The following is a 14,907-nucleotide window of genomic DNA, read 5'->3' on the forward strand; positions in this document are numbered from 1 at the left end:
CACCTGAGAGGTGGCAGAACTGAGTTCTGGTGAGTTCCAGCTGGAAAAAGGTGCCCTTAGAGCGGTACTTATACTGACGGAGAACATTTTCTGTTAAGTGCAGTGCTACACCTTTTAGGGCTGCATCATCTAGATTCACTGTTTTCGGAGTCAAAACAAAATTTAAAAATTCCTTCCAGTAGCACCCTAGAGACCAACTAAGTTTGTTATTTGTATGAGCTTTTGTGTGCATTCACACTTCTTCAGATAGTACAAGAGTGTACAAGTTTTCAGTGTGTACAAGTCCTGCTTATATCTCACCTTGATCACTCAGATCATCTGCAGGGACAAGATGGCAAAACTCATTTGACAGCAACAAGCAGCTGGGCCTATAGTCTTACCAGTCCAGTCTTATGGAACGCTCTGCCACTAGAGACTCGGCAGGCACCTTTCATTTCAACATTTAAACGCCTGCTGAAAACTCTTCAATTTAGCCAAGCCTGTGCTTGGCAAAGAACACATCTTTCCACAATAGTTGATTCCTTGATTCCTGATTTTGATTGTTTTATGCAGTTTTTGCTGTATGATTTTTGGATGCAGTTGTTTGCAAGCTGTTACGATCTTTTTTTATGAAGAGCAGTTTCAATAAATAAAAAGTGACAATAATTTGTTTTCTCTCCCCGCCCCTCCTGTCCTACACAGTGAATCCATGCTGCTATTTCCCATGCCAACACAAGGGCGTGTGTGTCCGGGTTGGCACAGAGGGCTACGAATGCGATTGCACCCGGACCGGCTACTTTGGCAAAAACTGCTCTCTGCGTGAGTATCCCCATGGCCTTTCTGCAGCATGGTGTAAGGGTGGATAAATAAGCAGATTCCAGATACTGAAGAGTCCAGAAACTGTGGGAAAAGCTGTTTATCTTGAAGAACCTTCTTGTTGCCGCTGTTCTACCATTACACGCTACCTCAGTCTCTGTGTGGTGAGAGGCTCCAGGGGTTCCAGTTGCTCACCCAGGCTTTGGTTTCCTTGGAACTAAGGTCACTGGAGACTGTGGGGTCTTCAGGGGCTGTGGTTTATTTACACCCATAGACAGCCTGAGCATAGGAAGGAGGGGCTTACAGCATCGTCACCCCAGCATATCTTGCTTAGATCCAGCACAAAGCAAACAGGTCTCTGTGTCTCCAGCTCCCAGTCTTCTTTTTTAGTTCATCTCTCTCTCTCTCCTCTCTCTCTCTCTCTCTCTCTCTCTCTCTCTCTCTCTCACACACACACACACACACACACACACACACACTGGCTATTATCTGTAACCAGTGCCACTTATGCTCATCGAAGCAGTTGAGTGGGCACATGTAGAGTAAGGCAATTTTGTGGTTATCTGTTGATAGCTATTAGTCATTAATCATAATCATAATAAATTTTATTTATACCCCGCCCTCCCCAGCCAAGACCGGGTTCAGGGCGGCTAACACCAGGTGTAAAAACAATTGATTAAAATACAACTTAAAAACAAGATTAAAATACAACATGCAGCCTCATTTCAGTAGAAACTCAAATCAAAAACTTTTTGGGGATGAAAACGTCAAATCTTCACCAAGGCCAACTATCCAGACTGGTCCTGCGTGGGCCAGAAAAAAGCCAGGGATTATGGATAGGGGTGAAACCTCCATGTTCAGAGGCATCTACCTGCGAATATCAGTTATCAGTGAGGCATGTTGCTTCAGTGCCTCTATTTGTTAGGCTCCCAAGAGATAATCTGTTTGGCTGTCATGGAAAACTAGATGCTGGACTGGGTGGGCTGAGCTTTGGCATTATCCAGCCGGGCTCCTCTGGCGACATTCTGATAGGAACAAAGGGAGCAGCATTATACTGAGTCAGACCTCCAGTCCATCCAGTTTGCGTTGTCGACACTGACAGGCTGTCCAGGGTTTCATAGGAAGAAATTCCCTGCCCTACCTGGAGAAGTCATTGGGGACTGAACCATGCATGAAAAGCAGATACTTTGCCCCTGATAGCTAAGAAGGAAGCCCCCAAGTCTAGTGGCAGTCTACCTCCAAACACCAGGTGCTGGGGCCAAGCAACAGGGGAGGAGGGGGGTTGCCTGCCTGCTGTGCCTGCCTGCTTTCTGGGCACATCTGGATGGAGGCTGTGGGAACAACAGGATTCTGGATGAGCAGGGATTTTTAGCTGTAATTCCTGAATTGCAGAGGATTGGAGTGGATGACTCTTTAGGTCCCTTCCAGTGTGGTGGAGGAAGGGAAAGGAGAATGTTAGCCGCTTTGAGACTCCTGAAGGGGAGTGATAAAGCAGGATATCAAATCCAAACTACTCTTCTTCTTCATCATCATCTTCCAACTCTATGATTATACCAGTGTTTCCCAACCGGTGTTCCGCGGCACACTAGTGTGCCGCAAGACGTTGCCTGGTGTGCCGTGGGAGGGAGGCGGGCGAGTCCGGCGGCGAGAGGCGGGGCGGCGGCGGCGGCGAGCACACGCGGGGCGGCGAGCGAGCTCCCTCCCAAATCCCATCGCCGCTCGCTTCGGCCGGCCGCCCCGTGCCGCCGCCCCAAGCCTCCCGCGCCCAGCGGGAGCTCCTGCCGGGCGCGCAAGGCTTGCAGACACTCGCCCGAAGCACGGGGAGCCCTCCGGAGGGCTCCCTGTGCTTCGGGCAACAGGCTGCCGCCCCAAGCCTTGCGCGCCGGGCGGGAGCTCCTGCCGGGCGCGCAAGGCTTGCAGACACTCGCCCGAAGCACGGGGAGCCCTCCGGAGGGCTCCGCGTGCTTCGGGCAACAGGCTGCCGCCCCAAGCCTTGCGCGCCGGGCGGGAGCTCCTGCCGGGCGCGCAAGGCTTGCAGACACTCGCCCGAAGCACAGGGAGCCCTCCGGAGGGCTCCGCGTGCTTCGGGCAACAGGCTGCCGCCCCAAGCCTCGCGCGCCCAGCGGGAGCTCCCGCCGGGCGCGCAAGGCTTGCAGACACTCGCCTGAAGCACGGGGAGCCCTCCGGAGGGCTCCCTGTGCTTCGGGCAACAGGCTGCCGCCCCAAGCCTTGCGCACCTGGCGGGAGCTCCCGCCGGGCGCGCAAGCCTTGCAGACACTCGCCCGAAGCACGGGGAGCCCTCCGGAGGGCTCCCTGTGCTTCGGGCAACAGGCTGCCGCCCCAAGCCTTGCGCGCTGGGCGGGAGCTCCTGCCGGGCGCGCAAGCCTTGCAGACACTCGCCCGAAGCACGGGGAGCCCTCCGGAGGGCTCCCTGTGCTTCGGGCAACAGGCTGCCGCCCCAAGCCTTGCGCGCCTGGTGGGAGCTCCCGCCGGGCGCGCAAGCCTTGCAGACACTCGCCCGAAGCACGGGGAGCCCTCCGGAGGGCTCCCTGTGCTTCGGGCAACAGGCTGCCGCCCCAAGCCTTGCGCGCCTGGCGGGAGCTCCCGCCGGGCGCGCAAGCCTTGCAGACACTTGCCCGAAGCACGGGGAGCCCTCCGGAGGGCTCCCTGTGCTTCGGGCAACAGGCTGCCGCCCCAAGCCTTGCGCGCTGGGCGGGAGCTCCTGCCGGGCGCGCAAGGCTTGCGGACAGCTTCCTGAAGCCTGGAGAGCAAGAGGGGTCAGTGCGCACCGATGCCTCTTGCTCTCCAGGCTTCAGCGAAAGCCTGCATTCGCCCCATAGGACGCACACACATTTCCCCTTTATTTTTGGAGGGGAAAAAGTGCGTCCTATGGGGCGAAAAATACGGTACTTTCTTTGTGTTTATTTGATGCCTATTAAAGAGAGTTACTTTATATATAGTCAATATAGGCACAGAGTTAATTTTTTAAACATTTTCTAATGGTGGTGTGCCTCGAGATTTTTTTCATGATACAAGTGTGCCTTTGCCCAAAAAAGGTTGGGAAACACTGGATTATACGATATTTGTGTTTTCTTTCCCAGCGGAGTTCTGGACGCGGTTGCGCGATGCCCTGAAGCCGAGCCCAGCCTTCTATCATTTCATCCTGACTCACTTCCAGTGGTTCTGGACCATTGTCAACAACACCTTCATCCGGGACACTTTGATGCGTTTGGTGCTGACGAGTAAGTGAAGAGCAGTAGATTGACAGCGGGACTTCGGGTGATTGGGGGCAGTCTCTCTGACCAACCAACAAACAAACAAACAACTCTTACCTCCCCAAAATGAGCTTTTGAGCATGATCGCACAAGGGGGCCGGGGAATTATCCCAGGAATCCTGAGATCTTGGCAAGAAGGATCCATATCCTATGGATGCTTCCAGCAGTTCACCCAGGTTTCCCACTAATTAGCATGGAGGGCACAATCCATTGGGCCGATTCGCTCCTACAGGAGGCAGTGATGGCTCCTAGCCACAATGGCTTTGCTCTGCACATTTGGAGGCAGCAATCATTCCAAATATCATTTGCCAGAAACCGCAGGAGGGGAGAGGGCTCTTGTGAATGGATCCAACATGCCAGGTTACTGCGGGGATCTGGAGATTTCATGCTCTACAGAACAAGCCACACTGGCAACAAATGGGAGATCCCTAAGAGCAGGGGTCAGCAACCTAAGGCCCATTGGCCACAAGCGGCCCATGGGGGTCGTTTAACTGGCTCACAAGCCACCCCCGAACTGAGCCGCCCGCTTGGCGAGTCCCCACGTACTGCACTAAATCGGCACAGCACGGCACGGGGACTCGCTTCCGCGGCGCCAAAAAACACGTCTGCACATCAAGGACCATGGAGGGATCTCCTCTGGAGTGAACCGGCCCAGGTGAGGTAAACTTTGCCAACCCCTGCCCAAGAGCATCACTGTGGAGGAAGGTGTCAGTTGGCCAGTCTTCCATGGAGGTTTATTTTGCACTCTTCTCTCTTTCTCTGCAGTCCGAGCCAATCTCATCCCCAGTCCACCCACGTACAATTCCGCCCACGGCTACATCAGCTGGGAGTCCTACGCCAATGTCAGCTATTTCACTAGGGTGCTCCCACCGGTGCCCACCGACTGCCCCACGCCAATGGGAACCAAAGGTGGGTGCAGCTCAGCAGGGCCTCCACCGCACCCCAGCTTAACTTTTTTCTTGAGATAGCAGCAGCGAAATCTGCTCCGTATCAAGTCCATTCCTGCCTTCACAGCTGTGTCACATGGCTTAACTTTTCCGAGAGATGAAAGTGGTGTAGTGTGAAAGTTTCTGTTGATAGCATCTAGGTGTGGGCTGGCAAGGAGGGCTGTGTTATTAGGGAGGGGACGCAGCTCAGGGCGAGGGTTTGTTTATTTATTTGTCTCGTCAGTGATAGGTTCAATAACAGGCACAGAACTGAAGAGTTTGGAAGGGGCTCTTTCAAATTGTCTAGTCTGACCCAATGCACAGTGCGAGGAAGACCTACAAACCAAGCCTTATGAGGAATGGTTGAAGGAATTGGATATGTTTAGCTTGGAGAAGAGGAGACTGGAAGGAAATATGATAGCCATCTTCAAATACCTGAAGGGCTGTCACATGGAAGAGGGAGCAAGCTTGTTTTCTGCCTCTCTGGAACCAACGGCTTCAAGTTACAAGAAAAGAGATTCCGACTCAACATCGGGAAGGACTTTCTCACAATAAGAGCTGTTCAGCAGTGGAGCAGACTCTCTAGGGAGGTTGTGGACTCTCTCTTGTTTTTGAACAGAGCTTGGCTGGTCATCTGTCATGTGATTTCCGCATTGCAGGGGGTTGGACTAGATGACCCTTTGGGACCCTTCCAACTCTACAATTCTATGCTTCTGTCTGCAACTCAGGATATTACAACTGCAGCATCCTTGCTGCCTGAATATTTCCGTCCAGGAGAGGCCACTGCCTGCTGTGGAGGAGGTTTCTGAGAAAGTTCTGAGAGTGTCTGTTCTACTATCAGACTCAGTTGCCTCACCTCAGAAAAGGATGTTTCAGGGTTGGGCAAGAGTCAGAAAAGGGCAGCCCAGATGATCAAGGGGACACTATGACTCTCCTGCAAGGAAAGGTTGCAGTGTTTGGGACTTTTTAGTTTAGACCATGAGTAGGCAAACTAAGGCCTGGGGGCTGGATCCAGCCCAATCGCCTTCTAAATCCGGCCTGCGGACCGTCCGGGAATCAGTGTGTTTTTATATGAGTAGAACGTGTGCTTTTATTTAAAATGCATCTCTGGGTTATTTGTGGGGCATAGGAATTCGTTCATTATTATTTTTCAAAATATAGTCTGGCCCCCCACAAGGTCTGAGGGACAGTGGGCTGGCCCCCTGCTGAAAATGTTTGCTGACCCCTGGTTTAGACAAAAGGTGACATGATAGAATAGAAAATGTATTTCTTGCATTTGTGTCCCAGCTTTTTCTCCAAGGCACTCAAGCTGGTTTACATGGTTCTCCCTCTCCTAATTTAATCTCCTGTGAGGTAAGTCAGGCTGAGAGACTGTGACTAGCCCAAGGTCACACCCAGTGAACTTCATAGCTGAGTGGGGATTTGAATCCTGGTCTCCTAGGTTGTAGTCCAGAACACTAACCCCGATACCATCCTGGCTCTCTCACAAAATTATGCAAGAAAATGGATTGAGAAAAGTTGTTATCTCTCTTGCAGGGCTACAACTCCCAGAGTGGCTTAATAATCAATCCTTCTTCATCCAGAGTTCTGGAAATAGTAGTACATCTGTGAGGAAAACAGGGAATCTCCTAAAGACCTTCACCATCCTTAACAAATTAACAGTTCCCATAAGCCTTTGTGGGAAGCTGCAACTGTTTAAAGTGGTGTCATAGCGCTTTAAATGTACTGTGTGAACATGGCCTTCATATCATTCTGGGCACCTTTTGAGGATATTGAAGAAAGCTTGTGAGAATGCTTATCAACCAAATTGACTGCTCCCGTTGTCAGAAGGAAAGTGTGGCTCGGAAAACAAAGCAAAGGTGCCTTTAGCTCTGTACTCCAACCTGGCTCAGCTAAAGTTGGTGGATCTCCTAAGTACAGACTTGTGGGTCTGATTTTATGGCCTGTTTCTTAAATGAATTGGAGTCCATGCACATCAAAACTCCCTCTCTGGTTGACTGGTGTGTGTTCCTATTTGCTCTCCTGCTGTGTGTTCACACACCTCCCAGCCAAAGGTACTAAACTGAACCTTGATGTGAACTCCATTGAAAAGCCTTGTCTTTGAGTTGCTTGAATGGGAGTCCTTGTAGTGGTTCATTCACATATGAAAGGCCACCACTCAATTCTGCAGCTGTTTACTATCACCTTTAACCACTTCAATTTTGATTTTCAAAAGTTAAAAAAGATGAGTCCCATGATCGACTGGTGTGTACCTGAAGGCAGCCCTGTTTAGGGAAGCTTTTAATGTTTAATAGACTATTGTATTTTACTATTTTGTTGGAAGCCACCCAGAGTGGCGGGGTATAAATAAATTATTATTATTATTATTATTATTATTATTATTATTATTATTATTTATTATTATCCTATAAGGGCATGCCTGAGCCCCCTGCCTTGGCTACAGGAGTCTTGCAGCTTTAGCTGTGACTCCTGCACTGCAGGGAATTGGATTAAATGGTCATTGGGGTCTCTTCCAACTCAGCTGTTCTATGATTCTATTAAATAAATAGCCACACGCCAGAGGGGCAACTTTGGAATTGCTTTTTCGTTCCTCTCTTGCAGGGCCGCAGCAGCTTCCTGATGCACAGCTAGTAGCTGAAGAGTTTTTCCTGCGCAAGAAATTCCACCCAGACCCCCAGGGGACAAACTTGATGTTTGCGTTCTTTGCCCAACACTTCACGCACCAGTTCTTCAAGACGTCTGGGAAGATGGGCCATGGCTTCACCAGAGCTCTAGGCCATGGGGTGAGCAGAGCCCTAGCATGCTAAATCCTGGGGGCCTTCAAAGCCTCATCCTGGGTCTCCTGCTGCAGAAATAAGGGCATGGAGTGACCCTCAAAGGTGGTTCCCCAACCCCCAGTACAACATTGATATACACTGCTTGATTTTTTTAAAAAAAAAAGAACCTCAAAGTGGCTTGCAAAAAGACAAAACAAACAAACAAAATCAAGACAAAATTACAACAGTACTTTAAAACATACAAAAGTTAAAACACTAAAACAGTTTGGAATTATCTCAACTGGGTAGGCTCGATATGATACGATACGATAAACTTTATCGTCATTGTCCCATACAGAACAACAAAATTGAAAAATCTACATCAGACATTCAAAAACCCAACAAGCCTGCTATCCCAGCCTGGTTAGCCCCCTAAAAACTCTGATACCCCATAATTGAATACAATATACTCCCACAGAGACTACCTTACACTGCGTTTAAAACCAAAATTGCATTTGGATAGAAACTGTTTCTCAGACAGCTAGTCCTATTCTTTATAACTCTGTACCTTCTTCCAGAAGGCAGAAGCTGGAAGAGATCATTTCCAGGGTGGGCACTATCCTGCGCTATCTCTGCAGCTTTCTAATGACACCTGGAAGCGTAGATTTGATCCAAGGTGGGAAGAGTGCACCCAATTATTCTCTCCGCAGTCTTTACAACCCTGGACAGCACTGGTTTTTCCCTGACCGTGCAGCTCCCTAACCACACACAGAGACCATAAGTTAATACACTCTCAACAGTACAATAGTAAAATGCCTTGTCTAAACAAGGATGTTTTTAGCAGGCACCGCGAAAAGTACAGTGAGGGCTCCTTGACCTGATATCAAGAGGCAGGGAGTTCCAAAGTGTAGAGGCTGCCACACTAAAGGACCAAGTTTTTACTAAAGTGGGATGGGTATTATGTCGCCCCTGTAACACTGCTAGCTCTGCCAATCAAAGTGATTGAGTGGGCACATGTGAGGCAAGGGGGTCTCGTAGGTAAACTGGTCCCAGGTTGTTCAGGGCTTTGTATACCAACAGGGACACCTTGAAGTTGGGCCAGTAGCAAATGGGCAACCAGTGCAGGTCTCTGAGCACAGGTATTAGCAACCGTGCTGCAGCCTTCTGCACTAACTGCAGCTTCTGGATCAGACACAAATGAAGTCCCGCACATTGCAGCCTTGATGAAGGGGTGGAAGAAAACATGGTGGAATGGAGAAAAGACAGAACTTTTCTAGGACCAAGTGGAGTGCCCACTTCTGCAGCTTCCTAAATTCAAGGCCCTTAGAAGGTCAATGGTGGCTTCACATTTAAAAGAGCTATGCAGAGTTCAGTGAGGGTTGCTTTAGTCAAGGGCTTTTGTGGGCAATGCTTGGGCGCCATCCAAGGATGCATCACCCATGAGGACAAGGAGAATTCCAGTGGATACAGAAAGGAGCTTAAAACAGCATGTGAAGCATGAGTTTCTCTTGGCACTGGGTGACAAAACAAACCATATGTCAAATGGAAGCATGTATACCACCTTGCAAGCGTGCACATCCTGAAAGGTTGGTTAAATGCCACCCTAATCTCCCAAGTAGTGAGAGACTCCAGGGGTTCCAGGTGCTTACCCAGGTTCAGTTTACTTGAGACGAAGGTCATCGGAGATTGCGGTGTCTTTAGGATGCAGTGGTACCTCTGGATGCGAACAGGATCCGTTCCAGAGCCCTGTTCGCATCCTGAAGTGAACGCAACCACTTTACCACTTCCGCGCATGCACATGACGTCATTTTGAGTGTCTGTGCATGCGCAGTGAAACCCGGAAGTAACGTGTTCCATTACTTCCGGGTCGCCGCAGAGCGCAACCCGAAAACGCTTAACCCGAAGCTACTTCAACCCGAGGTATGACTGTATGTAGTTTTATTCACACATCTATACAACCTGAGCGTACGATGGAGAGACTCACAGCATTAACATCCCAATGGGTTTGGGGATCCAGCACAGAGCAAGCGTGTCTCTGGGTCTCCAGCTTCCAGCCTGCTTTTTTCAGCTCATCTCCCACACACCACCCTGGCTCTTGTTCTCCTACCTAGCAGCCAGGTGAGGAGGGAGAGGAAAGGCCCACCCATCATCCTGGAGGGCCTCATCCCTTCATTGTAGCTCTTGCAATGGAGCCCATCCTTTTGGGATGTGGATGAGGACACTGCAGTGGCCAGCCAAGGCCATTGTCTTACAAAGAAACTTCTCTGGCTGGTTCAGCAGTAGGATCCTCTCTTTGAATCTAACGCTCCCCAGGTACAGGACCCCAAGAATTGGAAGGCACTCGTGGCATCATCCAGACTCACCTTCCAAATCCACATCACTCACTTCCAAGAATATGAATACATTAGATAAATAATACTGAAAGTCTGGCAGTCCTTTTGGAAAAGCAAAAGCTGTTCCCTGAGTTGGGTGGGTGGAATCAAGAGCAGAGAGATACAAGGGAAAGGCAATTAATCCACTCCCCATCAGGGGACTTGCTCCCAAGTAGGTTTAAACCCCAATACAGGACATATTTTTTTTTGGCCAGGGGGAGGGGCAGGACGGGCAGGGAATAAATTAATTACACAGGTTAATTTTTATATTGTTTTATTGCACACCAATGCTTTAAATTCTTTATTCTATGTGACCTGAATTTGGGTACCAGGTAAGCAATAACATCTCTAAGCAGTTTATGCAGAATATAAAATATACGTTTAAGAAGTTTATAAATGTGAGCAGTTAGAAACAGGTTCTTCTATATCTGCAGCTGGAGGCAGTGATGCTTCGAATACCAGTTGCTGGAAACCAGTAGCCTGATCCGGCTTCAGGGCTCTTCTGATGTACTTACATGCTTTCAAAATTTCTAAATACAAAGCAACTGCTACAGTTTCATGAGCTGTAACCACCTGGACCTTTTCTGCAGGTGGATCTTGGACATTTATATGGAGACAACTTGGAACGCCAACATGAACTGAGGCTCTTCCAAGATGGGAAGTTGAAATACCAGGTATGAAAGTGGATAAATGGTCCTCCTGCCTTGGGAGAGCAAAACAGGATGACCCTAGACAGCTGCTTCCGATCAAAATAGTCAATACTGGGCTAGACGGGCAAACAGTCTGGCCTGCTCATCATCCCAGGTGGGGTACTCTGTCCGATGCTACAGGAGGCAAATCTGTGTTTCATTTGTCTGGTTTTAGAATGTCTCTAATCCCCTTCAGAATAAATATTTCCTGGGCAGGTTATGAAGCATGCACATGAGGGTGATGGGACCAAGAGAAGGGCAGGTTCGTATGGGAGGACATGATATTTCAGAGAGCTTGGGCCTGCAAGGTGTTTGAGATGCACCCCTGATGAGAACCCTTCCTCTCTCACCTCCCTAGGTGGTGAAAGGGGAAATTTATCCCCCGACGGTACTGGACGCCCCCGTGCACATGATCTACCCAAAGCACATCCCCGCAGAAAAGCAGCTGGCTGTGGGCCAGGAGGTGTTTGGGCTGCTCCCGGGACTCATGATGTACGCCACCATTTGGCTCCGCGAGCACAACCGCGTCTGTGACCTTCTCAAGCAGATTCACCCCACCTGGGATGATGAGCAGCTGTTCCAGACCGCAAGGCTCATTCTTATTGGTGTGTGAGGGGGGAGGGCTGTGGGGGAGGGCAACAGGGCAGTGGGGTGTTCCAACCAAGCGCCATGCCAACATTCTTCCAATGTTATTTCCTACACACACACACACACACACACACACACACACACACTCATCCATTCTCCATCAATTAATGAGGAAACAATTTGCATTTGAAAATTATAGACTTGGTAGCATTGGAAAGATACTACACACACACACACACACACACACACACACACACACACACACACACATCCACCCCCAGATCATATCATCCAACCCCCTGCAATTCAGGAATCTCAGCTAAATAATCCCTGACAGAGGGCCACCCAACCTCTGTTGAAAAACCTCCAGAGGAGTCCACCACCAAAGGAACAAGAGAGGCGAAATCTGTGAAGCTGACTTGTTTTACTACCAGTATTTTAAAAGGCACATAAGCATCAGATTTCCTGGATTCTTGACCTGTTTGGACAGATTAAGAAGCTGGTACAGCTCCAAAGTCCAGCATGATAATACCACCTTGCAGATTGATGTTTGTATGTTAAAAACTTTGTTGTGGAAAGGACCACCAAGCCCTTATTATCTTCAGGGCTTAGGTGGGATTGGCAAAGTGAGACGTTTGCGGCTTTTTAGTTCAAGAGGTGAGTGACATAGTAGAAGTATACAATGTTAGGCCTAGCATGGAGAAAGTGGAGAGATAAAAGTCTCCCCCCCCCCCCACGTAATAGTAATAATTATATATTTATTCATACCCTGCCTTTTGGCCTGTCAGAATGCATAGCACTAGAACTCTGGGACATCCAGTGAAGCTGAGTGTTGGAAGATTCAGGACAGACAAAGTCCTTCTTCATGCACCATATAGTTAAACTATGGAACTGCAGCAATAGCCACCGACCTAGATCACTTTAAAAAAGGGATAGACAAATTCATGGAGGAGACGGCTGTCAATAGCTTCTAGCTATGATGGATGTGTTCTGCCTCTGCAGTTAGGAGCAGCAGTGCTCCTGAAAACCAGAAGCTGGAAACCACAGGAAGGGAGAAGGCTCCTGTGCTTAAATCCTGTTTGCTGGATTCCATTGGGCATCTGGTGGCCACTGGAAGGACAGGATCCTGGGCTAGATGGGGCCCCTTTGGCCTGATCCAGTGGCCTCCTCTTATGTTCTTAGATCATGAGCTCAGTTGCCTGCATCCTCACCCGTTGACTCCCTCCCTCTGCTCTTCCCAGGTGAGACCATCAAGATCGTCATTGAGGACTATGTCCAGCATCTGAGTGGCTACTTCCTACAGCTGAAGTTCGACCCAGAACTCCTCTTTGGAGTCCAGTTCCAGTACCGGAACCGCATTGCAGTGGAATTCAACCAACTCTACCACTGGCATCCACTGATGCCAGATACCTTCAAGATCCAGGATCAAGAGTACAGCTACAACCAGTTTGTCTACAACACCACTATGCTGATGGACTATGGAGTGGAGGCCCTTGTAGATGCCTTCTCCAGGCAGCAAGCTGGGCAGGTGGGTGCATTGGCCACACCCATCCCAAAGGGCCAAGCCAATCTTGAGGAGCAGGATGGTTCTTGGTCCACCAGGATGGGAAAGCGAGCAAACCTAGGGAACTGACATACCTCAAGTAGCCATACCATGCCAGCTGGAACTGTCAGCTTTTAGTTCTAATAGATCAGTAGTTCCCCAGCTTTTCTGGGCCACTGCCCCCTGGTTTTGCAAACTTGCCCCAGTGTCCCCCTACCCTATAAAAAGTATTACAGTCATACCTCTGGAGGCAAACGGGATCCGTTCCGGAGCCCTGTTCACATCCTGAAGCGAACGCAACCCGCATCTGCGCGTTTGTGTGTGTGCGGGTCGCGATTCACCGCCTCTGCGCATGCACATGATGTCATTTTTAGCATCTGTGCATGCGCAAGCGGCAAAACTCGGAAGTAATGCATTCCGTTACTTCCGGGTTGCCGCGGAGCGTAACCTGAAAACACTCAACCTGAAGCATATTTAACCCAAGGTATGACTGTATTCAGAATAGCGGTTTACATGACCCACTGTGGAAGATACCAACACAATAAAATTCAAAACAGTGACAATTAAGCACACATTTGTTGAAAAGCGAATTAAAGCTATTTAGTGTAATTAAGTCAATGAAACTGATGAACTTGATCCAGTGATATCAGCTTAGCAAGAGACTTAGATACCACCTTTAGTAACTATTTCACTGTTCAGTAAATTCTCAATGTGACAGATGGGCTTGATGAAGTGAAACCAGTTTCCCAATACCTGGTTTAAAATCGCTTAGCAGGAATCATTCATATATATATATATATACACATACACACAGTGCTTTTTTCTGGGGGACACATTGTGAATCTAAGTTTGGCCTCATTGAAGGGCAGTATTTCAATATGAGTAGGAAAAAGAGGACCCCTAAACATTTTTTTTAAAAAAGGAAAAAAAAGCACTGCACACACACACTCTCTTCACCTATCACAGATTCATTCAGAAAATAAATAGCTGTTGCCAGTAATTAGCTAAACAAACGTGAACAAAGGAAACAGATTTGACAATGAGAGGAGCAGTAAAACTTTAAATATAAAGTGAGGAAGGTGTTTTGCTTTAGGAAGGTGTAACCTGGCCAATGGTAAGTAAACACTTGGCGCGCTCAGAGGCACCCACCTCCAGCGCACCCTTGCCTCTGAGCACCCCACTAGGTAATCCTTCCCCAGGGGGTGATAGCACCCACTTGGGAACCACTGTTGCAGAGAGTCTGGATAAGAGTTTGAACAGTGCATTTGCTATTGTCTTTCTTTGTTTTTTTGCTGTGCTAATTTGTGGCCTCTTTCTTCCCCTCCGTCCCATAAAAGGCTATTTTCATATAAATGCCTGGCCAGCATGGCTGAGGATTTTAAGAGTTACTGCTCATTCAAAGCTTTCCTGCTCACAGGCTATTTTATTGTTTCCTGTTCAGTGCAGCTGAGGGATTTGTGATCAGCTGCACCTTAAAAGAAGGAAAATTACAGCTCCATAAAGAAAGAAGAGGGGAGAAGTAAACAATGAATGGTAATTAAAGCCACTAATGGGGAACAGGAGCTGACTAATCATGGGGCAATTCACCACAAATCCCTCAGCCTTGTTGCCTAGAAAGGAAGGACATGGGAAGGCCTGCAATGAAAACTTATTAACATTGCAGGGGACCCTTAACTGAAGGAGACTTACATGTGAGTAGACATTACAGAAGGGTCATGGTCCCAGGAAGAGACTTAATGGGACCACAGTGCTATATTAAGTGCTGCCCCAAACCATCATTTTAATTACCCTTCCTGCTGACTGTAGAAAAGCAGAGCCTCAGTCCTGCAGCCATGGAAGCAACTTTGGTGTCAGAAGTGGGATTTGGATTTTGACCCCTGCCCTCCCAACGGATGGTCTGCAGGCTAGATCTGACCCCCAACCATCCCAACAAATTACTTATGATTACATGCAAACGGGAACT

General features: G+C 48.8%; 2 protein-coding genes across 2 annotated transcripts in view; one reads left to right on the forward strand and one right to left on the reverse strand.

Annotated features, from left to right (window-relative positions):
* PTGS1 (prostaglandin-endoperoxide synthase 1) overlaps positions 1-14,907 on the forward strand; it is a 47,995-nt gene that overhangs the window by 29,597 nt on the left and 3,491 nt on the right. Inside the window, exons 3-9 of the mRNA XM_081847623.1 lie at positions 682-798; positions 3,897-4,037; positions 4,836-4,979; positions 7,598-7,779; positions 10,715-10,798; positions 11,172-11,418; positions 12,643-12,929. Of these exons, the coding sequence (XP_081703749.1) occupies positions 682-798; positions 3,897-4,037; positions 4,836-4,979; positions 7,598-7,779; positions 10,715-10,798; positions 11,172-11,418; positions 12,643-12,929 (1,202 nt within the window). The remainder of the gene's footprint in view (positions 1-681; positions 799-3,896; positions 4,038-4,835; positions 4,980-7,597; positions 7,780-10,714; positions 10,799-11,171; positions 11,419-12,642; positions 12,930-14,907) is intronic.
* Positions 1-14,907, reverse strand: part of ZBTB6 (zinc finger and BTB domain containing 6) — a 112,911-nt gene that overhangs the window by 4,729 nt on the left and 93,275 nt on the right. The window lies entirely within an intron of this gene.

Source organism: Podarcis erhardii (genome assembly GCF_964252035.2).
Source record: "Podarcis erhardii genome assembly, chromosome: Z".
NCBI lineage: Eukaryota > Metazoa > Chordata > Lepidosauria > Squamata > Lacertidae > Podarcis > Podarcis erhardii.